At 39.4% G+C, this 22,584-nt stretch overlaps 2 protein-coding genes across 5 annotated transcripts in view; one reads left to right on the top strand and one right to left on the bottom strand.

Annotated features, from left to right (window-relative positions):
- ACLY (ATP citrate lyase) overlaps positions 1-801 on the bottom strand; it is a 59,981-nt gene extending 59,180 nt beyond the window's left edge. For both annotated transcript variants that reach the window (XM_044447069.1, XM_044447070.1), the window contains exon 1: positions 750-801. The gene's annotated coding sequence lies outside the window, so the exon portion shown is untranslated. The remainder of the gene's footprint in view (positions 1-749) is intronic.
- A 267-nt stretch (positions 802-1,068) lies between these two features.
- ODAD4 (outer dynein arm docking complex subunit 4) overlaps positions 1,069-22,584 on the top strand; it is a 38,773-nt gene continuing 17,257 nt past the window's right edge. Inside the window, exons 1-6 of one of the 3 annotated variants that reach the window (XM_044447100.1) lie at positions 1,069-1,117; positions 12,182-14,298; positions 19,109-19,240; positions 19,709-19,862; positions 20,700-20,761; positions 22,086-22,248. In XM_044447100.1, coding sequence (XP_044303035.1) covers positions 14,275-14,298; positions 19,109-19,240; positions 19,709-19,862; positions 20,700-20,761; positions 22,086-22,248 — 535 coding nt within the window. In that variant the 5' untranslated portion in view covers positions 1,069-1,117; positions 12,182-14,274. Of the gene's footprint in view, positions 1,118-12,181; positions 14,299-16,243; positions 18,606-19,108; positions 19,241-19,708; positions 19,863-20,699; positions 20,762-22,085; positions 22,249-22,584 lie in introns of those variants that run through there. The other 2 variants (XM_044447099.1, XM_044447101.1) reach the window with 2 other exon arrangements.

The following is a 22,584-nucleotide window of genomic DNA, read 5'->3' as shown; positions in this document are numbered from 1 at the left end:
CTTCTCTGATATGAACCCACATCAATGTTATTAGCTGACTCCCAACTTCTAGCATTCGCATGCAAGGAACTGGAATGGAGCCGGAAAAGAATCTCTTTTTATCCACTCTGAACTCTTCCCAGGTAAGTCGATATGGTATATCTTTCTCTCTCAGTTTACACAAGTAAGGAATTCAAGTTATTGCAGGCCTCTTCCGTTTCTTCCTCTACCTTGGCACTTCCTCATTTTCGTATTCTACCCAGGCAGCTGCGAAGGGGAGAGACCTCCAGCGTTCTCTGTACGATCTTGCTCAAACAGTGCAGAATGCAACGCATGTGGGTTAGAGAGGGCGGGGAGAAATCGTTTGCATGGAGGCACACAGACACCCTTGCACATCTTGAAATGCTGGTGCACTTTTGGTATTAAATTTATGTAATAAAACTGTCCTTGGTCATCAGCACACACAGCGCTCTACATAATCTTAATAAGCAAAAAAGTAAGATACCTGCCTTAACAGGAAAATACATTTTAAAAAGACTAAGCTTTGGGGAGGGGAGGCGTGTATCCTTTGGTCCCACCGGCGGATGAGAGGAGGAAGTGCTCCTTGTTCGTTCTTGTACAATTAACTTCTAAAAGCACGTTTTCCTAACAGCAAAAAAGATGCCATTCTTTCCCCATCACATCCGTGTAGACGGCGTGATTAAATAAAGCAACTGAAACAATTTTAAAAAGAAGCGAAATATTTAATTTCCTTTCTAAAAGTGTCTTACCCTTCTCCTCCAGGCCTTCCCTTCTTCTTGCTGCTGCTTGCTGCTGGCCGCTGCTGCCGCTGCTGCTTTTGTCCAAGTCTTCTTTTCTTCTCTTACTGCCGCTTTCCTCTCCCTCCTCCTCTTCTCATATGGCTAGATGGATTCCAAACCCTACCATAGGGCAGCATTTTCCCCACGTGTTGCTTGCCTGAGCAATGCCTGACTTCACCCATTGGCTCGTCTCTGTGGGCAGAACACGGCAGGCTTGCTTGGGAGAGGTGGGAGGGCGTTGCAAAGGCTTACGGGAACTGTAGTTTATTTACCCGTTCGCTCTTTGCTGTACGGTTACAGACCTGGGGCTAGAAAAATCGAAAATAAGGACATTTCAGGTGAACTGAATCAGAATTACATTATTTTTATTTGTTACTTAAAATATAATGGTCGATTGCTCTATAACTAGAACTTAATGAAATATATATTTTAAAACGAGATCACTATAGTTTAACGTAGTTACTGAATATTAAAAATGCATCTGAACATATAAATCTCAAGACTTCTCAAACTATCCCCTTAGGTTTATAATTTAGCTTGTATTTTTGCAATTGTAGCATATTTTTTCTAGCTATTATGTATTTAAAACATATATTCAGCAGATCGTACATATTCGCCATTAGGTAAGACAATTATTCACGGTAGCACGCATACCTAACTTTTCAGTTAGAATTTCCAATTTAGAAAGTAGTTACTGGGGACAACTCTTGGAACCTATGCTAAATAAACTTGGGGTCCAATTCTATGGATATTTTGGAAAAAATGGCCCACAACTGGGAGCTGTAGGATGCTTTTTTGCCAAAACAAAAGACTGGACTGTAATGGTCTATAATTATTTGTTAATTGTCCATTCCCTTTTTTGTATATTGAGCATTGCAAAACGCCTTTCATTCATGAGTGACCACAACGAACCCACATAAAGATTACAAGATATAATTTGGGGCACAGGAAGAACGGCCTCTTCTGTTTAGGGGCTCAGCAACTTAAGGCCTCTGAACCACATCTTCTGGACAGGTGCCTAGCCCTCACTAATGCTAGTGTTCCAGTTTTGTGGACAAAACACCAAATTGTTATTTAAGGTAAATACACTGGTTTAGTATTAGTATCCTCTTGTCTGCATGTTCTCTGTGAGCTTCAGTCAGAATACAGGCTTCTGTTAGGGTCTTACTACATATTTATCAATAATATAATCTCTGCCAAAATTGGGACCAACAGACATTACCAAATGAAGTATTGCTTGACTTTGATTTAAAATAATAATCATATAAATTATAAAAATTTGCCTCCCTAGAAGTCTTGGGAATTGTTGAATTAATGTTGAATTTTGCCTTTTTGTAGCTATTAGAAACCAAATTCTAAAAGTAATTTAAATCCTTGTTTTTACTATCAGCTCGGGTGCCAAAATTGGCCCTCTCATGGACCTCCAGATGTTGTTGAACTGCAATTCCAATCAGCATTAGCTGGCATAGCCAATTGTAATGGATGATGGAAGTTGTAGTCTAGAAACATCTGCAGGGCCACAAGTTGCCCACCTCTGTATTAGGTGGATAGAGGCAGCCACCTTAGGTAATTGCTTCTGATTGTCTTTAAAGGGCAGCAAATTTTTAATTATGCATTATCATTATCATTCTTTTCTTTTGCTTCCAGGCTGGGTTTACATGACTCCCTTACATTTTCACTTTTCTTCTTCAAGTGCCAAAATGTGTTGACTTGAGTATCATGCATTTAACCTGAGGAGGGAAGCATGTGCTACCCCGCCTCAGGCAACAAAATTTTGTGGGGACTGCTTTATATTGTTGTTTCCACAGAGAATCACAAAATTGTAACCATATCCCCCCTCCTAGTTCAATTCCTTGTAGAATTGCTCCTAGTTCCTGTTATTAGTTGGTATCACTACCTAATTACTCCTCTGGCAGTACTTATAAACTGTGTGGGGCAGAGAAAGATTTTTTTCCTTACAGTACGTTATTAATCATCACCATCACAAAAAGCATATATAATGCTGTGATGAAGTGTTAAGAACATTATCGATAGGTACATCTTATAATCCCTATAAAATTTTGTAGGGTGGGTCAGCATTAATATCCTCACTGGGGGTTCTGAGACTGAAAGAAATGTGCCTAGGGCTGTATGCCCTCATCTTCCCCATCTAGAAAAACAGTGAAATCCCTGGTTCAAATTCCATCTCAGTTATTTGAAAAACTTAGATAAGCCACTGTCCTCTTATCCTCAGTAAATACCCTGCCTTTACAATATTATTATTATTATTATTATTATTATTATTATTATAACATTAATATGCCGCCCCTTGCCGAAACCTCGGGGCGGCTTACAACATGATAAAATACATTGAAATACAATAGTACATAATAAATTACCATTAAATATAACAATACAAAAAATACATTGATTTACAAATACAAAATTAAAATTATCAGTATAAAATAAAAATATAGGAGGAGAAAGAGAAGGAAGAAGAAGTTGCCCAGGCCAGATCATATGTTTTAACAATTGAAATGATGTTTAAATAAAAAGGTCTTTACCTGGCGCCGAAAAACCAGTAACGACGGTGCCAGGCGGACCTCTTTGGGGAGTGAATTCCATAGGTTGGGCGCCACCGCAGAGAAAGCCCTCCTCCAATACCTCTGATTTATATTACTGGGTGATTGCAAGAATTATGGTATTGTTGAAATAATGTATTGTTATAAAACTAAAAATTTGGAGTGGAGAGGGAAATGAAGCCAAACTGTTGGATATTTCTGAAAATTAAATAGCAAAGTTGACAGGTACCTCTTTTTAAAGAGCATTAAGGGCACAATCTTGTGCAAATTTAGACAGAAAAAAGACCCATAATGATCAGCATAGCTTAGCCAGCGTATCTGTTGTAATTTTTCCTGTCAAAACTTAAGCCTTAACTGGTTGAATGCTCTCAGTAGTTGGAGCTTTCTCAAGTCTTGTGAAGGGAGATAAGATGTAGCCCCACCCTCCAGATGATCATAAAAAGACTGTGAAGAATATATACACTTTAAATGGACCACACATATACTTCTGCCTCTGTGTATGATTTATAACTGACATGTAGGTCAGGAGTCTGATGCTGTACCGGAGTTCATGATACTTGATTTTAAGTACAAGTAACAGTTTCACAAGGAGAAAGGGTTTGCAAAACACAGCATCAGAAAAGACTCTTCTAGCTTTTTGTACTTTTATGTACACCTCTATGCAGCCATTGATCACCTGATAAAGTGACAACTTTCATTTTGGTTTTATCTTTTAAAAAGAACTTTAAAAGTACTGCTTTATTAAGTGATTCTGAGTGATCAGGTATTATACAAAGATTTCATGGTGCCACATAGCATGTTAGATATGGATACAGGAGTGATGTTTGACAAGTGCTTCACAAAGTTCTTATTGTGCAAGTGTGTGAGCATGTGGATGTGTGTGGAGGGGGAACATTCCCAAATTGCCATAATAACCCAGCCAGTATGGTCTTTCTTGTTATGCCCCAATAGCAGCTTTATTATCCATCAGTGTAGCACAGTAAAATTTCAGCCTCAGTTTACCTCTGGTAGCACATAATGTGTAAATCATTGCCACACACAATGCAAGTGGGATGTTCATCCAAATGTGGAGGGTGCTACACTCTTTACTTTCATCAAAATGTATAGTCCCATCCACTTTCTCCTGCAGTTAGTCAATTAAGAACAACTGGATTGGGGTGAGGAAGCGATAACATAATTGCTTTGACAACAAAGACTTATTTGTTTTGACACCTATTCCTTTCTGAGCACTTTTGCATCTCCAACATGGCTGAAAATGACAGGTGTTTTTCACAGGAAGGAGAGAGACAAAATGTTGACAAAATATTTTATAATGTGTGTTTTAATTAAGATTATTTTATATGGATATTTTAACTTATTGTTTTATCTATGTTGTAAGCCGCCCCAAGGCTTCGGCAAATGGCGCGGCATAAAAATGTTTTAATAAATAAATAAATAAATAAAATGTGGGCCAATACAGAAATCAAATAGGTTATGTAATTGGAAGCAGAAATCGGAGAGGTTATATTCTTGTTGCCAAAACCAAACTGCAGTAGTGATCATCAACTCTTAATTTCAAAAATCAGTCGAGCTGAAAAAGATTACCAACAGAAACATATTGCCAAAAAATAGCATCTCTGAAGAACATGAAGTCAACAGATTTGCATTGCTCAACCTAGCTGACTGTGAGTCAGGAGAACTATGGACTAAACCAGAGGCTTTATTAGGGAAGGATGCCAAAGGACAATTCCTGTAGCAAAAAGAAAGAAAAAGTCTGTATGGATGACAGAAGAAACACTCACAGCTGCAAAGAACAGATGACAAGCAAAAGCAAAAATTAACAGAAATAGTGTTAGAATCATGAATGCAACTTTTCAGGAATGCAGTACTGGTGCTAGAGGAGAGCTTTGTGAATACCGTGGACCAACATAAAGACAAGCAGATGGGTCCTAGATTAAAGCAAGTCAGAGCTTTTCCTAAAAAGAAAAAATGGCAAAACTGAGGCTGTCATACTTCAGACACATCATGAGAATGCAAGACTCACTGGAGAAGACAATTGTGTTAGAGAAAGTCAAAAGTAGCAGAAGAAGGCCAAATAATGAGATGGAAACCACAGCCTTGAAGTTGGACGGGTTGAATGGAACTGTCATGGACAGGACATTTTGAAGGACTTTGATTCATCGGGTCACCAAAGGTTGAAGATGATTTGACAGTGTATAACAACAGCAGGAACATTTTAGCTCAGCACTGTTTGCTTGGCTACACCTCTTTTACATTGCTTAGCACCAGACTGCCTCTTGTTTTTTGGAACTTGGATTTGGCAGTATTAAGCAAGAAAGATAAAAATTGCAAAAGAGAAAGAAGTGGGGAGAGCAAGAAGGATTGGGGAGATTGAGGCTTTCTGTCGAGGCCTGGGGACAGGGAGTGTAACAGAAATGGGGCGTTGGTTTTACAAAGCTGATCTGAAGTGAAATCACAACAGGGTGGCCTAATGGTGGTTTGACTCACAGCAAGCTGTTACTCATGCTTTGGACAAGATTTGAAAGGATGTTCAGGCGCACGCGTTGGATTCTTGGAGGGCACAAGGCCATGATGCCAATGACCTTCCAAAAGAGGCCAGAGGAGGACTGAACACTGGGGAAAGGGAGAAAGTTTGGCAGGAGAAGCAGAATTGCCTCACCACCCATTTCATTGATGAGCTCTCGGTCCAAATCATTACATCAGCTTTGTAAACATGCACACATGCACAGACGCACATAACTTAGGAACACAAGATGATGCCATATACCAAGGTAGAATTTTGGCCTATCAAGTCCAGTATGGTTGACGCTACTTGGCAGTGTTTATTCAGGGTATCAGGCAATATTTCCAAGCTCCACCTGGGGGCACCACAAATTGAACTTACGACTTTCAACTCTCTCATAAGTTGATGCTACTTACAAATATGCTATCCTGTAAAAAAGGATTAGAAAAAATGATTGCAAAGTTTCAAAAATGTATGGAAGAAAAATCTTTCAAGGACAAGTAGTTTGCCTTAATACTTTAATTGTTGTATTTTATTGTATACTAGAGGCTGTATAGGCAATAACAGGTGTATGTTTGGAAGCAAAATACCTGTTTGGAAGTAAAGTCATGCAAATACTCTTCTTCAGCTTAACTGAGACACAAAACAGTATTAAACATGGATGTTTCCTAACATTCTGTTTTCAAAATTGGACCAAAAATATACACCTAAATTGTTCCCAGCAGTACATTTAATTTATCAAGATTGTTAAAAGTTCAGTGAAATTCACAAAAGTCTAAATAGATACATGTTCTCCACTTCTTGGAGGTATAGATAAGTATCTGGGAAGACATTACATTGCTCTTGCAACACATTGGCATGCAATTACCACCTACTCACCCACCTATTTCATGCTTTCCATTTGCCATAACTTGCGCTTTCCACATCTTACTTGGAAGAACTGCAAAGGCAGTACTACAATCATAGGATTAGAAGGGGCAAATCCTGTGACCAATGCAGAGATTCAGAGCTAAAGCATGCCCAGCAAATAGCTGTTCAACCTCATCTTGATGGTCTCCAGCAAAGTTCCATTGTCAGACTGCTTGTATTGTCAAACTTCTACTGTTCAACTAAAATGTACCCTCCTATAACTTAGGAACATTAAATAGCTCTACTCTTTATCCATAGAGAATAAGACTTTGCCATCTTCTATGTAACATCCCTTCAGGTATTTGAAGGCCATATCCTCACCATGTCTTTTCTACTCCAAACATAACCTGTTTCTTCAAAGGTTCCTTATAGGACCTCTGGTTATCTTTTTACCTTCCTCTGAACCTGTTCCTTGTCTGTCCTGCTTAGAATACTGTGCCCAGAACCTGACACAGTGGTTCATATGAGGGCTGCAGAAAAAAGTTGAACTATTATTTCCACTTACTTGAAAACCATGGTTCTATTGATGCATGGGTCCTCAAACTACTGCCTGCAGGCCGGATAGGGCCCGCCATGCTCATTTATCTGGCCTGCCTCAGAGGTTTTGAACTTACTTGGAGAAAACAATCTCCAAGCGAGTCCAAAAGCTCTGAGCTGGTGCAGGCATTCTCAGAAACTGAGCAGATTGCTGGCGCAAGCCCCAAATTGCAACAATTCAATTTTGCGTGTGCCGGCCCCCCCCCCCCCCACCATCGCACACATATACACAGCAGGAATATGGAGTGGGAAACAGAAGAGAGGCGGAAGAGAAAGAGAGACAAAGAAACTGAAAAAGGATTGAAGGTAAGAAAAATATAACTTTAAAAATCTATTTTAATTATGTGAGCTCAAGGGTGGCCAGGCCACGCGGCCTTCGTCGAGGGGTGGACTGGCTGAGGTGGAGTGGCTTACTCAAAGCCGTGGCGGAGAAAGCTTACTCAGAGAAAGCCACGGAGCTCCCCCACCTCCACTGCAGCCTTCTCCAAGCAAGCAAGCAAACATTTTTAATTATTTTAAATGTTAATTAATGTTTAATTTTATTTTAATTTTAATTATTTTAAAATTTATTTTAATTAATTTTTAATGTACAGTGTGCATAGGAATTCATTCATTTTTTTTTTCAAACTATAGTCTGGCCCTCCAACATTCTGAGGGACAATGAACTGGCCCCCGTTGAAAAAGTTTGAGGACCCCTGTATTAATGCATTCCAAATTGTATTCAATCTTTTCTGAAACCACAGTGTACTGCTCACTAATGTCCTACTTGTGATCAACCAGTAACCCCAAGATCCTTTTCGCATGAGCCACTGCCATGCCACATATCTCCCATCCTAAATCTTTACAGTGGGTTTAGTAATATTAGTAGTGTGTTTTAAAATTTTTACATTTTGTATTGTCAAACCGTCCCAAGACTTTGGTAATGGGACAGTCTAGAAAAGTTTTAAATAAATAAATAAAATAGTGTTGAATTTCAGAAATTTGCTTTTGTGTCTGTTGCATTTAATTTTGTTAATTTTACCTAATTTTTCTACAGTTTGTCTCAATTTCTCAAATTCCTTTCCTGGAAAATCAGTTCAGGCACAGGTATGTTTTCTAGATCCTTTGCATCAATGGCAGATGAAAGCATTCAACTTCTCTGCAGTCTCCTTATTCTCCATTAATTCCCCTTTAACTCCAGTGGTTCAACTGCCTCCTTAGCTGTTTTCCTGCTTCTGATGGATTTAAAGAATTATATATTATTGACTTTAATATTATTAGCAAAATGCTGCTCAGTATGGTTTTTTTTTTTTTTTTTTTTTTTGCATCTCTTGTGGCTTGCTTGTACCTCTGTACCTATTCCTTTTCTCATTTGGGCAAAGGAAGTCCATTTTCTGAAGGAGTTTTCTATAATAGCTTCTATGACCTTGCTTATTAATTTTGTTGGTGACCTTTTGGACTTGTTGCTACCATTCCTATATTTTATTTAATTTAGCCTTTATATGAACAAAAACTAGTATTAGTTGCATTTGGGGTCATTTTTGATCCCAGACAAAAATGCTTCAAAAGCAAGGAAAATGCTGCGTATGGAAGGCATTTGTTCTGCCTGAATTCTGCTCCCCCCCCCCCAAGTTTCATAAGAATGGCTTTCAGCTCTTAGAGCAGCTCATGAAGTTAATTTAAGGTTTAATTTTCCTGAGGCTATGAAATAAAATTTGAACAACAATGCTTGGCCTATTGATTTTTTTCTCTGCATAACAATAGTTTGGCCAACTAAATTAAAGAACATACAAAAGCTTTTCCTCAGTAGATTTTGATTCTTTTTGCTGGAGAATTTCAACTAAGAATATCAGCTTTCAAAAGAGATAAAGATGACCTGCATTGAACTTTTATTAGTTCCTTTGTTTGGGGCCTATTGTTTGAAGTATAAAAGTACCCCATAGAACTATTTTTAGGGAGATTTGAGTGGTGGGGAGGGGAGAATTTGGTTTATAGAGGGGAACTCATAAAATGTAGGAGGCTGAAGTTTGAGGACTTCTTAGACTAGGCACTTTCCAATAGTGTCCTAGGGGACAAGTCCATATGACTAATGCGTACATTACAGTACAGAATATGATATGTACCAATTCCCTCTAGCTCAGCTTCTGTTATTGTGGTTATGAATAATCTCTGAACATTCTCTGAACAGGGATTTAATCCTTTTGAATATCTTTTTCAGCTTCCTTCCATCAGATCTCTCATTTTAGAGAAGTTTCCTCTTCTGAAGTCAAATATGAATGTATTGGAATTCCTTGACAATCTTCTGTTTAAATATATATTAAATCTGATAGCACTATGGTCCCTATCACCATTTTTAATGTTTAGTGCCATCAGGCTGGGTTTGTTTTGGTTCAGGTGAAACTTGACTTTCTTGTACAGGCCTGGCTTGTCCCAAAATGTTCCTCAGTGCCTGACACATCTGAACCCCTTCTCTTTGCACCAACATCTCATCCATGCATTGAGACTCCTCAGCTGTCTAGCTGGCCCTGCAAACAGAGCAAGTAGCTTTTCAGGGAAACTCACCTTGGCAATATTGGATTTCAACCTGCCATCTAGCAATCTACATTTGGCACTTACATTTCCTTCATGTCAGTGATGCCAACAGGAAGTACAAGCACCTCCTGCAGTATCTAGAAAACTATCAAAATGGCACACAATATCCATAGCCTTTGCACCATACAGTCTACAGGCCCATAACAAATCCAGCTATCTATGTGTCTAATAAATGAAATTCCTACTACTACAAGTCCCTCACTCCCCAGAAGCAGATCCTCAGTACAAGAGGTCATTTAATACTGTTCTGAGAAATTGTCCTTATTAAGGTATAATTTCCTTCTTTCTCAAAATGATTCTCTCCTTCCCTGAGACCTTCATGCTCTGTGCCATTAGAAAGTTGTGATCCAGGGATTGTGCCACCACTGTGAGGTCTCCAAACGTTTTGTCTACCAACTGTTCTACCTGACAAAGTCAGCAACTTTGTCTGCGAGGGATTGATTTGTTTCTTTAGGCCAGGAGCTCATTATACCAAGCACATGTCCGTGACTACCGTCTGATAGATTGTCACAGAAACATAGAAGAGTTAGAAGGGGCCAAGAAGTCTATCAGGTTCAACTTCCTGCCCAGTGCAGGACTCCAGGTTAAACCATCCCTCTCAGATGGCTATCCAGCTGTATACTGAGTGCCTCTAGTGTGGGAGAGCCCACAACCTCCCTAGGTAACTGGTTCCATTGTTAAACTGCTCTGACGGTCAGGAAATGTTTCCTGATATCTAGTTGGAATCTGACTTCTTGTAGCTTGAGCCCATTATTCTATCATACAAGTGGCATGTAGTACAACACACTCAGTAACTCCCACACTCTTACTGCCTTTTCATCTTCATAACTTTTAAAATCAATATTACCGGCTTTGTTTACTTAGAGAACTAAGTTGCCTATTACGGGAAAGTTAGGAATTTGTGAATAACTATTTATATTTATCATAATTTATCCACAATTATTTATAGTATTTATTTTAGCTCCCTCACCTTGTTGCTAAACTCGCACAGTTGCCAACTTGCTTATGTGTTGATGCTTTGTCAGTAAGGCTAAGATGCTTCATCACTGAGGCTACTCACGCTCAGAGAGCTGACTCGCAAGCTTGGTTCTTCATATGGTTCTCACTAGCTTGGCTCAACAGTGCTACAATCTGATTTCTAGGCCCTTTTGAAAAAGCAAGAAAGGCTTTGTCTGAACTGCTGATCTGTGCTAGTTTTCAGATAGTGGGAACACAGATAAGTTTCAATCCCTGGTAGTGGAGATTTTCTATTAAGGGGAGAGCACAATAGTCACTGGGTCATTAGAGGGGACAACAGAAAAAGAGAAGGTAATATGGAAAGGGATGTGGTTCAGGCTTCCCAGGGGATGCAAGAAACTGACTCTGGATACCTGATTTGCAAAGGACATGGTGTGCAAGGGTTGAGTTCCTTTTGTTTATGCTTCAAAACTATATGGTAAGCTGAACTCTCACAATTGGAATGAGTCTTTCTGAGCTTCAGTGCATGTGTTGCACTGTAAGACATAAAAATCAGAGCCTACCCTGAGCCCAAATTGAAGCTACCCTTCTCATTGTTATTTTAAAGTAAACATTTCCATTAACTAGACCAGGGGTCAGCAACCCGCGGCTCCTGAGCTGTATGTGGCTCTTTCATCCCTCTGCCGCGGCTCCCTGTTGTTCAAAATATGCGCCACAATCACCAGTATGCAACACCCGCTGGCACGCAGTTTATTGAGCTTTTTGACCCCCAGTAGGCCAACCATGGATACATCCAAGAAAAGAAAAGTTTCAGAAGAAAACAGAACATTTAATGGTATGTGGGCAGTTTCATTTGCTTTCATTGCTGACGAGACTGGTTTACCAGTCTGGTTTTTTTAGGTAAAAAACAATATATGCAGTGTTATCTTCATTTTAGATATCAAAAAGGTTTTGTGGCTCCCAGTGTTTTCTTTTCTGTGGGAAATGGGTCCAAATGGCTCTTTTGAGTGTTTAAGGTTGCTGACCCCTGAACTAGACCTACAGAAAGGCTCTTGTCAATATAGAACTACACATTGCTTTTATTGTATGTTTCTAAACTTGGACTTGGTTTAAGGATATGGTTGAGATTTTCTTCAACCAATTAAGAATCACTGTTAGAGTAAAGCTGAAAGTTCTGGCAGGGTTTCCCCCCAGGAATTTAGCACCTAACTGTGAGTTTATGATTATTACCATTCTTGGGTTTAGCTCTCTTTGCTGTGCTTTTATTTTGGCTTCAGCTGATTTGAGTTTAACTGAGTTTTAAATTGTAATTTAATAGATAAATAAGCAAACAAATATATAGCATTTATGTTTTCCTCACACAGGTCCATGCTGATGCTTCGTCACTGTGGCTGAGACACTTTGTCACTGAGTCTCCTAGTTCATGCAGAAACAGGAGCAGGTCAAGGAAACATTAGAGCCTGGACTGCCCCCACTCCAAAAGATGAGAGCCAAAGCAGGACCATTCTACCAGCCCTGCTGAAAAAATAATTTTTCCTTTTCCCTCCTTACTCCCTTTTCCTTGTGTGCTGAGCCTTTTTGGGTTATTTTACTGATTGTGAATCTCTCCAGAATACTTTTTTAAAGATAAGCAACAGAATAAGAATACTTTAATAAATAATATTTAGAAGTAGAACTTCCCCCAGTTAAAGATTTGTTGGCATGCATTCACCATTTAGGGCATGCATTATGCCCTAAAATAAGCAGCAGGAAAAGGAGCTTAGGAGAGAGTTTGCAAACTTGCCTGACCCCTGTTAAAGAAGTCTATGTGAGATTTACAATCCAAAAGTGGTACAAAATACATTGTTTCATAAAACTGTTTTAACACTGGCATAGCCCAGGTAATGGAACAAGGTACTGTGTCAGCAACATCTCCCTCCAGCAAAGTATTCTGATTTTTTTACAAGCTTCTAAGCCAGGGCTGGGAGTATTCTGTGACTATACCACACAAGCACAGGATTTATTAATCATCACAAAATGCAGCCTCCTGAGAATCCTGGCTTTCACAGCAAGTTTCTACTCCCTTATGACTGCAGCGTTAGAGAGTCATAGAATGAGCCATCCTGGATCAGACCAATGGCCTATTTAATCCAGCGTTCTATTTACATAATGGTCATCCACAAGCCCACAGCAGTAGCACCTTGCAGCTTGTGTTCCCCAGCAGCTGATATATACAGGCATAGGCCCTCTGATATCAGAGGCAATATAGAACCATCTTGACTAGTAGCCTTTGATTACCTTATCCACCATGATTTTGTGTAATCCCTTTTAAAAACTGATGGACATCTGGTAAAAGTATGGACAGTAACTAGCATTAGAAGCCAGATGAGAAAGCAAGGAAGATTTTTAAATAATTGCAGGCCATTTGTCTTGACACAAAATTCAGATTTCAGTGGAGGAGGAGATTTATTAATTTTATTAAATTTATATAATATAATATAATAAATAATTATTTATTAAATTCAGAGTGCCAACAGCTTTAGGTGTAGTCAGCCTTAATAAGCATTCAAGTACATTCTTAGTGGGAGAAATCTATAAAGATAAGCCTGCCTCTGCTACTGTGCCACTTTTATTAGAGTCAACAGCATGCCCCATCAGTCCTCAGTAATAACACCACTGAACTTTAAACCATGTGAAGCTTGTTATCAGAAAAAAAATGAGATGAAAAATATGTGTCATGCTGCCGGGTGGAGGGAGTTGCCTTTTTCCACAAAAATGGCAACATTTTCCAAATAATGTTTTCTAAATAAGCTGTAAGACCACCACACCCTCCATTACTGAATCTGTCGTCTGAGAGAAAAGCACAGGAAGACATTAATCATTCCAATGCTTTCATCAATGGTCAGCATAAATTCAGGAATAGTGCAGAATAATAATTCTCATATGTGTAATGGAGAAACACTTGGGTGTCCCAGTATAAATACCAGGATTCTCTGTGCTGGTGTTACTAATTGCTCTGGTCGTGTTAACTTCCAATCAGCCTCCTGTTGAGATATGCACTTCTCTTTTTTGCATCTGGCATGATTGGAACATTTAATCACCTCCAGTACTTGAACTGAACAGAATTACTTGCCTACTGGTAGCTTCCTGCTGTCTCACTCTGCAGACCATTTTTGCTGTTTCACGTACTAAAAGCAAACCATTTCAGGATTAAGAATGAGGTCTTCCCTCAGTTTGAATAAAGAAAAGGTATGTCATGGCTTTTCAGGATGTAGGAAACGTGTGGAGAAAAATAAACATTCTGAAACCACAGTCATAGCTTCCATAAGCATGAACTTAGCGAAAATTATGGCTGCTTCATACATGCCCACCAGTTGAGGAAGCAGCATCAAGGGATGATTTGCCTGTGTGAATCAAGCACCAGGAACATGGCATCACAGAATTTTTTCATCACTTCAGACCCAGAACTTTCTGACCAATGCAGTTTCTACATTCATTGCATGTATGTAATGTGTACCAATCGAGTATAAAGAAATCGAATTGTGTGCATGCTGGTGAACCAGTCAGCAGATGCTGACAATCTTCTGGTGTGACATCCGTATTCAAATACCCCCATGTTGAAAAGAAAGCATGTGTGCAACAACCTAAAACTCTATGGCAGCCTTCACACCTGTGAGCACAATTGGATAGAAGTCTTCACATTTTATGCTTCATGGTTCATTCTGAGTCTACTGGTTGATTAAGCTAAAGAACCAGTTTAGTGGTTTCTCAGCAGAGGCTAGTCAGACAAGATGCTGCTGTCTCCCAACCAGTTATTCCAGGAGCTTTGAAATTTCTAAGACAGAAGCAGCTGAGCTGCACAAATGCAGTTCCGACTTTCAGATCAAGTCAATGTTAAAGGTTTTACCATATTCTAGCCATATTGCCAATGTATTTTCTAAGACGTCTATCATTTGTGAATGTTTCGCAAACTGCCCAAAGTAATTTGGCTAATAGGCCATATAGACATGCAATAAATTGAATAAAATACATCTAAGGAAGTCATTAAAAATTCTCTGTTTATTAGCATAGTCTTTGTTATTGTGCTTGGACTTGAACTTAAAAAGAGTGACAACTTTTAAATGCTTGGGAGCAGATATGTAATTGTCCATTATCAGTAAAGAGGGTGCAATGTAGGAACCTTTACTTGGGAGGTTAAAGTCCTCCAGAAAATTAGTCCTGGGACGTGACAGAAACCCTTCTTATACTTTACAATATCACTAGGGAGGTGGAATTCTGTTTATTACATATGGAAAAATCCAGTAACTGTATGGTCAGGGCAAGAAAGTAATGTTAATTCCATAGTCTAGTAAATTTGGTTTGACTAAAGCTATTTATGATGAACGCAGTGGTAATAGACTTCAAAGAAATGGTTCTGAGTATAACAGCGCACCCTCAGGGATTTTAGGGCTACAATGTTTTGTAGTAGTACCTTTGGCTAGATTATTATTGGAAAAAATAGTTGGAACAATTAACTACAGACAACACCCATAGCAGTGTTGGATCGTAACTTTTGCTTCTTATTAAAGAATACAGACTTGAGTGACTTACAGGTTCTAGAGACTTACAGGTTAATGGAAATGTTGCCCTTAGTTCTCCATTTTTGAAGGATTTAAGTCTTACAGCCTTTCTACCTGATGCATTTATTGTGTGTTCTTTGTTCATAGTAATTTGTGGATGCTTCTAAACTTATGCAACAATATAGCATCCTCTGGGGCTTGAGAGGGTTCGGCGGAAAGCCTTTAATTAACTAAAGCTGTCTGAGAAGCAATGTCTGTGCAGTTCTGTTCAGTGCTGTATACCAACGTCAAATCAACTCCCCTCCAATTATGTGTGAGTGGTGAATTTAGTTTGTTTGGCTTGCTTGGAAGTTGATGTTCTAGACTCTTTCACTTAGATTTTTTAAAAATTTTCCTAAACAGGTTTCTGTGAAGGTTTTGTGACTTAGCCTATTACCATAATCCAGTTATGAATGGTGAATTGGATGGTTTGGTTCCCTTGGAAGGTGACATTATGAACCATTTCATTCTCTTCTGGAGGGATTCTGGGCATTACAGAGTTACTAATAATGTTGTCCATGGGGTCACGATGGGTTGGACATGACTTTGCGACTAGCAACAGCAACAATAATGATCTGATATTGCAAGGGTTTTAGTCCTAAAATATGATTCTCAAGTATCTCTAAAACATGCTGTTTTGTGGTGTAGTGGTTATGAATGTGGAACTGGGACTCCGGAGATGTTAGTTCTAGTCCCCGCTCAGCCATGGATCTCACTGGGTGATGTTGGGCCCATCAGATTCTCAGCCCAACCTCATAGGGTTGTTGTTGTAAGGATAAGATTGAGAAGAAAATACGTAAGTCACCTTGAGTTCCTTGAAAGAAAAACCGTGGGATATAAATGGGATATAAATATAATAAAATCAAAAGGGGGTTGACTGTAGCTTCTACACTGATGTTTTCCCATTTTATGGTGACTTCAGTAGACTCGGATATGTAGAATTGTAGCATGTATTAAAACCATATACCTATTCAGAAATAAGCCCCATTGCGGTCTATAGGATTTACTCTCGAGTAAATATTCAGGTGATTATCGTATAAGAAACTAAGCGCCAAATCAGGAAGTCCCTCTTTAGAATCTCGGCTCTGAGAGTTTCTGTCTCTCAGCCTCGGCCTCTCATACGCAACATACTTATTTTCGGGGGTAATATTTGTTTGTTTGTTTGTTTGTTTTCAAATTTATAGGCCCTCTATGGACTCTCTAAGCTTAGAACATTTAACAATTGTAAATACAGTCTTCACAGCAGATTTGGGGTGCGATTCTTAGTCTACTAAAGATCACGAACGTACTAGTAAATCAGATCAGAAGCCTTCAACCCAATTCTGCGGTGTGTAGTGAAAAGATGGGCATACATGAGGACAGCCAAAGGCTCATTCTTAGAACAGGTAGTAAAGGGCTTAACTTTGGGCGCGAGCGGATGAATGGAAGGAGGCGGAGCCTAATGAACAATGAGCGGGCCATGTTGCAGCGCCGCCTCCCTACGTTTCTAGGTTCCAGTCGGGTTCCCGGAAGTGCTGCGGTTGCTAGGCAGCGGCGGCGCGTCTGCCTTGTTGCGGGAAGCTCCAAAGATGGGGGACTCGGAAGGCGAAGTTTTGAGGGGCACCTTCCCCAGCCTCATGGCGGAAGGGACGATGCTCAGTCGGCGCGGAGAGCTCGTCAAAGCGCTGTCTTGCTATACTTACGTGAGGATGCGCCGTGCATTGTGGGGCGGGGCGGGGATGAGAGTTGGGGAATTAAAGAGTACGAAGCTGGCTCATGAGTAGGACTGAGAGGAGAGACGCGGAGGTGAGGGTGAGGTCCGGCAGAGAACTCTCTGTGGGGGCGTAAATGATGGGATCAAGCAGGGACGTGTTGAACGCTCGGGGTCTCAAGGCCTGCGGGAGTGAGGCAGTGGGTTTGAGGTGAGGTCCTGAGTGACAGGTAATAGTGAGGAAGAAACGAGGGAGTAAATAAGGTTAATGATAGAGGCCACTAGTTCCATGGGTTAGGATGAAGCTTCAGAGGAATGGCCATGGTGGTCAAGGAATAAAAATGTACGCCCAAGACCAGCTGCTAATTGGACCTGGACTCATTCATGCTGTTGTGTCCTAGCTACTCTCCCTACAGCTAATTTGAAAAAGTAAAATGCTCAAAAAGTATGCAGGCGGCAGCCACAGACACGTTTCCTAGTTTCCTTTACTCTCCCAGGTAGGGTTTCAGCAGGCCAGTCTGGGGCTTTCTGGCTCAATCATATACAAGTTCCCTGGAACTGAAAACTGAATGAAAGAGAGTGAGGGGAGAAAGGACTCCTTGTCTCAATATTCTCTCTCTCCAGGGTCACTTGAAATTAATTTTTTCCATGGATTAAGCCATTCATACATAATCTAATACTACACCTTGAAAACAAGGGATTTTTAGAAGCTGTCATGAATTTGTCAAGAACAAATCTGATCTCAGTTTTTGATTGGGTAACCTCCTTGGTAGTCTGTGCATATGCTGTGAACATTATATTTCTTGACTTGAGCAAATCCTTTGAAAGAGTGCCCCCTGCTATCCTGATTAGCAAACTAATTAAAAGTGTGTTAGATGGAACAACTGCTAGGGTTGGATCCAGAACTGGACTCAAAAAGTGCGTATCAATGATACTTTCTCAAGCTGTGGAGAGGCAATGAGTGGGGTACCACAGGATTCAGTCCTGAGCCCAGTGCTTTTCAATACTTTTATTAATGACTTGGATGAGGAACTGCTGGGAATGCTTATCAGATTTGCAATGACACAAAAATGGGTTGGATAAAAAAACAACAAAATTCAGCCAATACTTCTTTCACATTGAAAGAAGTATTACATTCTTTTACATTAAAAGAAGTATTGGTTCTTCACAAATTAGTATGTGATGTAGTAGTCCCCCTATACTTAGCACTGGTTAAACTTCATCTTGAATACTGTGTCCAGTACTTGGCACCACAGTTCAAGAAAGATGCTGACAAACTGGAGTGCAGAACATGGAATAATGAATTCAAGTGACAGGAAGTCAGATTCCACCTGAACATTCGGAAAAACTTCCAACTGTTTAGACCAATATAACAATAGATTTAATTACCTAGGGAGAGGATGGCATTCAAGATGCGGCTGGACAGCCATCGGTTGGAAATGCTTTAACTTGGAGCCCAGCATGAGCCTCTTCCAAATCAACTATTTTATGATTCTATGATCTTGTCCAATGAACCTGCAGGTATATGTGTGTGCACAGAATGGCAGGTGATGGATACACTAGACAATGCATTACTTGCCATTTCACAAATTTATTTATTTTAAAACTCTTGTAGACCGTCCCATTACTGAAGTCTTGAGACGGTTTAACAATACAAAATGTAAGAAAAAAATTAAATTAAAACACAGCATCCTAAAACATTGCATCCACTGAGGTATTTTTGAACTGTTGATAATAAGGGTGTAAGACAAGCGTGCTTTTCAAGTTTGTTTTTACCAATGCACCTTCTTGGCATTTAAACCAGGGGAGGGTAACCTACTGCACAGAATTTTAATATAGGATCCAGAATTAAGTAATATGTAACAGTGCAGGGCATGTAGCTTGGAAAGTGCTATTTGGTATGAGAATAGGGATATCATAAAAATAGGGGTTATTTTCTTGTGAGAAATGTTGCACTATGTTTGACTGTTAGTTAGCAACTGTAACAATCACATTGAATTGGACAACATATTTTTGTATGTTAGGCATTGCAGCTCCAACCAGGTGACAGGAACTGCCTTGTTGCTCGTTCAAAATGCTACCTAAGACTTGGAGATACAGAAAATGCCTTGAAGGATGCAGAAGCCTCCTTAATACCTGATAAAGCGTTTACCAAGGTGAGCAATCCCGAAGTGGTCAGCTCCCTACCTAAGGGCTAGCTTTTTAAATTATAGCAGGGTTTCTGTGTTGATGGTGGAGTGATTTTTCCTTTCCTCTTTTCTTAACCCAGAAGGTGAGAAAGGCAGGTACTGACCAGGTTAGAAAACTTTATTGCAAGCAAACAATATTAAGGAATCAAGTGTACAGCTGGGTTGAAGGAAACTGAGGAACTCTAAATGGATAAGGGATAGAGTCACTGAAGCATGCACTATCTTCCCTAGCACTTAGACTCTTCTTTAAGTAGTCTGCATCTTTTCCAAACTTTTCCAAAGTTTCAGAGGCTGGAACAAGCAAGTTCCTGGTGAAATTTTTGGGGCTGGCACATGCTGTTCACTCTCCCTCTCCCCCACCCCCACACACACAATGACAATGTATAGATCTTAACTTTGTTTTTCTCAGTCCCATATTTGTCCTCTTTGTTACAGGGACTATACCAGAAAGCAGAAGCCTTGTACACCATGGGGGACTTTGAATTTGCCTTGGTCTTTTACCATCGAGGCCACAAACTCCGCCCAGAGTTGCAGAAATTCAGATTGGGCATTCAGAAATCTCAGGAGGCAATTGAAAATTCTGTTGGAAGTAAGACATGTAGTTTTTATTAGGAAGTCTTATTTTATCTGGACTTGAAGCTCACTGAAAAGGAATGAATAAGAGACAATATCAGCAACAAATGCATTCTTAACTAGGAAAAGATGTGTAGGGTAGGGTAAGGACTTTATAGAAGTTATGAAGGTCTCCTGTTTGCTTTCGCAAAAAAAAAAAAAAGCAAACTTTTATATCTTTTTAACTTTATTTGGATTGAGTTTTGTCAGTTAAACAGATAGTAAAATAAACTCTGAGTTAACAATATGTGCAATTCAGCACAACGGCTTTACCTTCTATAGATCATTTTATTTTGCAATGTATTTGAGGAAGAGGATCCTTCCAGTAATGACTCTGGACATGTTAGACTCTTTTCTGAAAGAGGCTCAAGCTCTATCTTCTGTTTTAATATGTTATATCCTGTAACAGTAAAAAAAAAAAAAAAAAAAAAAATTAAATATTTTATTAAAAATAAAAAAAAAGGCTAAAATTTTTTTTTTTTTTTTAAATTTTTTATTCCTTAAAAAAAAAAAAAAAAAAAAAAAAAGAGTTCAACTACTGACTTGAAAATAAAGCAAGTATCATACCTTCTTATAGAAAGCTGTAGTTCATTCTCATTTGGAATACTTTGTGGAGTTTGGGTCTGTGCTATTTCAAGAAAAATAACAAATCTGGAAAATATGCAGAAAGGGGGAAAATAACATAATCAACAGATTGGAGTGTCTTCCTTTACAAGGCTGGAATGCTTTCTTCAGAAGAATTACCTGTTGCTGATTGCAGAAGTGATTTGTATTACTGTTCTGACCTCTTGGCTGATACCTTCTCTCTTTGTAGGCCCATCTTCTGTGAAACTTGAGAATAAAGGGGACCTCTACTTTCTGAGTCGCCAGGCAGAGGTATGGTCTCACCTGATCTTTCTAAAGTCAGTATAAAGGATGATTCCAGGTCTGGAAACAAAGCCCTATGGGGAAAGGTTGAGAGAACTGGACTTGTTCAGTGTCAGCACTCTATAAAGGTTTGAAAAACCATCACAAAGAGGAAGGACAAATCTCTTTTTGATCATCCCAGAGTACAGGACACGGAATAACAGGCTCAAGTTACAGGAAGCCAGATTCCAGCTAGATATCAGGAGTTTATGGGCTCTTTCACATTAGAGGTATTCAGATGCAACTGGACAGCCATCTGACAGGGATGATTTAACTTGGTATTCTGCACTTGAGCAGGCAGTTGGACCCAATGGCCTTCTAGGCCCTTTCCAACTTTACCTTTCTATGATTCTGTGAATTGAAACCATGGTGAGGGATCCTATGTGTCCAAAGTGTGCAGAAAAGATGGAAAGTGAGGATTGCAGGGAGTGCAGTTCTTTGATCTTTTTCTTGCACCACAATGAGTGGGATAAACAGAAACATCTCTTTCCCCATGGTCAATAGCTTTGCTTTCCCAAAGTTTGTATCTGAAAATTAACTGCTTGTATCCAATTCCATCTGTAGACTGTATGTGGGTAGGAAATGAAAAGCATTATTAAAATGAGGGGATGATGCTTATATTTGAGTTTGTTAATTTTGGAATGCAAATTTCGGTTTTTAGAAAGAATAAGTCTATCATCAGAGGCATTTAGCTATCCCTAACTTTGGCTTGCTTGTTTCCTATGTCCTAAGCACATGTGTAGACTTTTACATCATTTAATGGAATCTAAAACTGGTTGGTATTTATTTGTGCTAAAGCACCTCATATGCATTATCTCAGTGGTTTACGCAACAGTTCTGCGATCTTTGTAGGATGGTATTATCACCCAGCTACATGTGGTATGCTGAAATCAGTTTGCTTAAGTCAAACGGTGAGTACATGAATGGGGTGAAACAGGAACTGGGGGACTTCCCTGCTCAAAGTTCATATTCTTAATCACAGTAGTCTAGAGAAGGCATTGGTATAACATTCAGCGTTTGTATCACCTTGAAGCTTTTCAGGATTTTTTTTCTCCACAGTGAAGATTGGATATAATTTTTGCCCTTCTGTCAATGTGACATTTTCAAGATTCCATGTGCTCTGTTAAACTGATGCTGTTGTTTTTATTCTTTGGTCACATATTCCCAGAAACCTGCCTTTAGTCTAATTTGCAACATTTCTACATGCCAGGCTAATTTTTGTCCCTCAAAGAGGAAAGCAGAAATCAAAAGTCTTCAATCTTGAAAAATGTTTTCTGTTTTTCTTTGGTGATAGAGTAAAAGAGCAAAACAGAAACTTCAGATCAAGTATCCCAAAAAGGATGCAAAGTACTTAAGTAAACAACAAGAACCCATGAGGAATGAGAAGACAGAACGACAGCTGTTAGGGGAACTCTATGTTGACAAGGCATTTTTGGAGAAATTGCTCAAGGATGAAGGTTGGCTCATGCTGATTTTGCGAGTCTCAAAATTTCAGCTCTCATCGGATTGTTCATCAGTTACAGGCTTCCTGTGAAGCTGTCCGTGGATTTGTAAAAACAAAGGGATTTCCTAAGATGGTGATATTAAAATTGTGTTCCTGGGGTTCCTTAATAAGATCTATCATAGCAGCCAAGCTTGAAAGACAGGTTGCTCATCTTATCAATTTTGCTCTGCAATGCATAGCCACAGGAGTGTGTCATAGGTACTGCATATGCTCTGAGGGATGATGGTGAAACTCAAAAGGCTTAACCAGAGCCCCATGTGAAACTGGATGTGAACCCAACACGCCTCCT

The sequence above is a fragment of the Varanus komodoensis genome, unplaced genomic scaffold (assembly GCF_004798865.1).
Source record: "Varanus komodoensis strain SLA01 unplaced genomic scaffold, ASM479886v1 scaffold50, whole genome shotgun sequence".
Classification (NCBI taxonomy): Eukaryota; Metazoa; Chordata; class Lepidosauria; order Squamata; family Varanidae; genus Varanus; species Varanus komodoensis.
The sequence above is the reverse complement of the archived record's forward strand: the minus strand, read 5'-3'. Positions and strand labels throughout refer to the sequence as shown.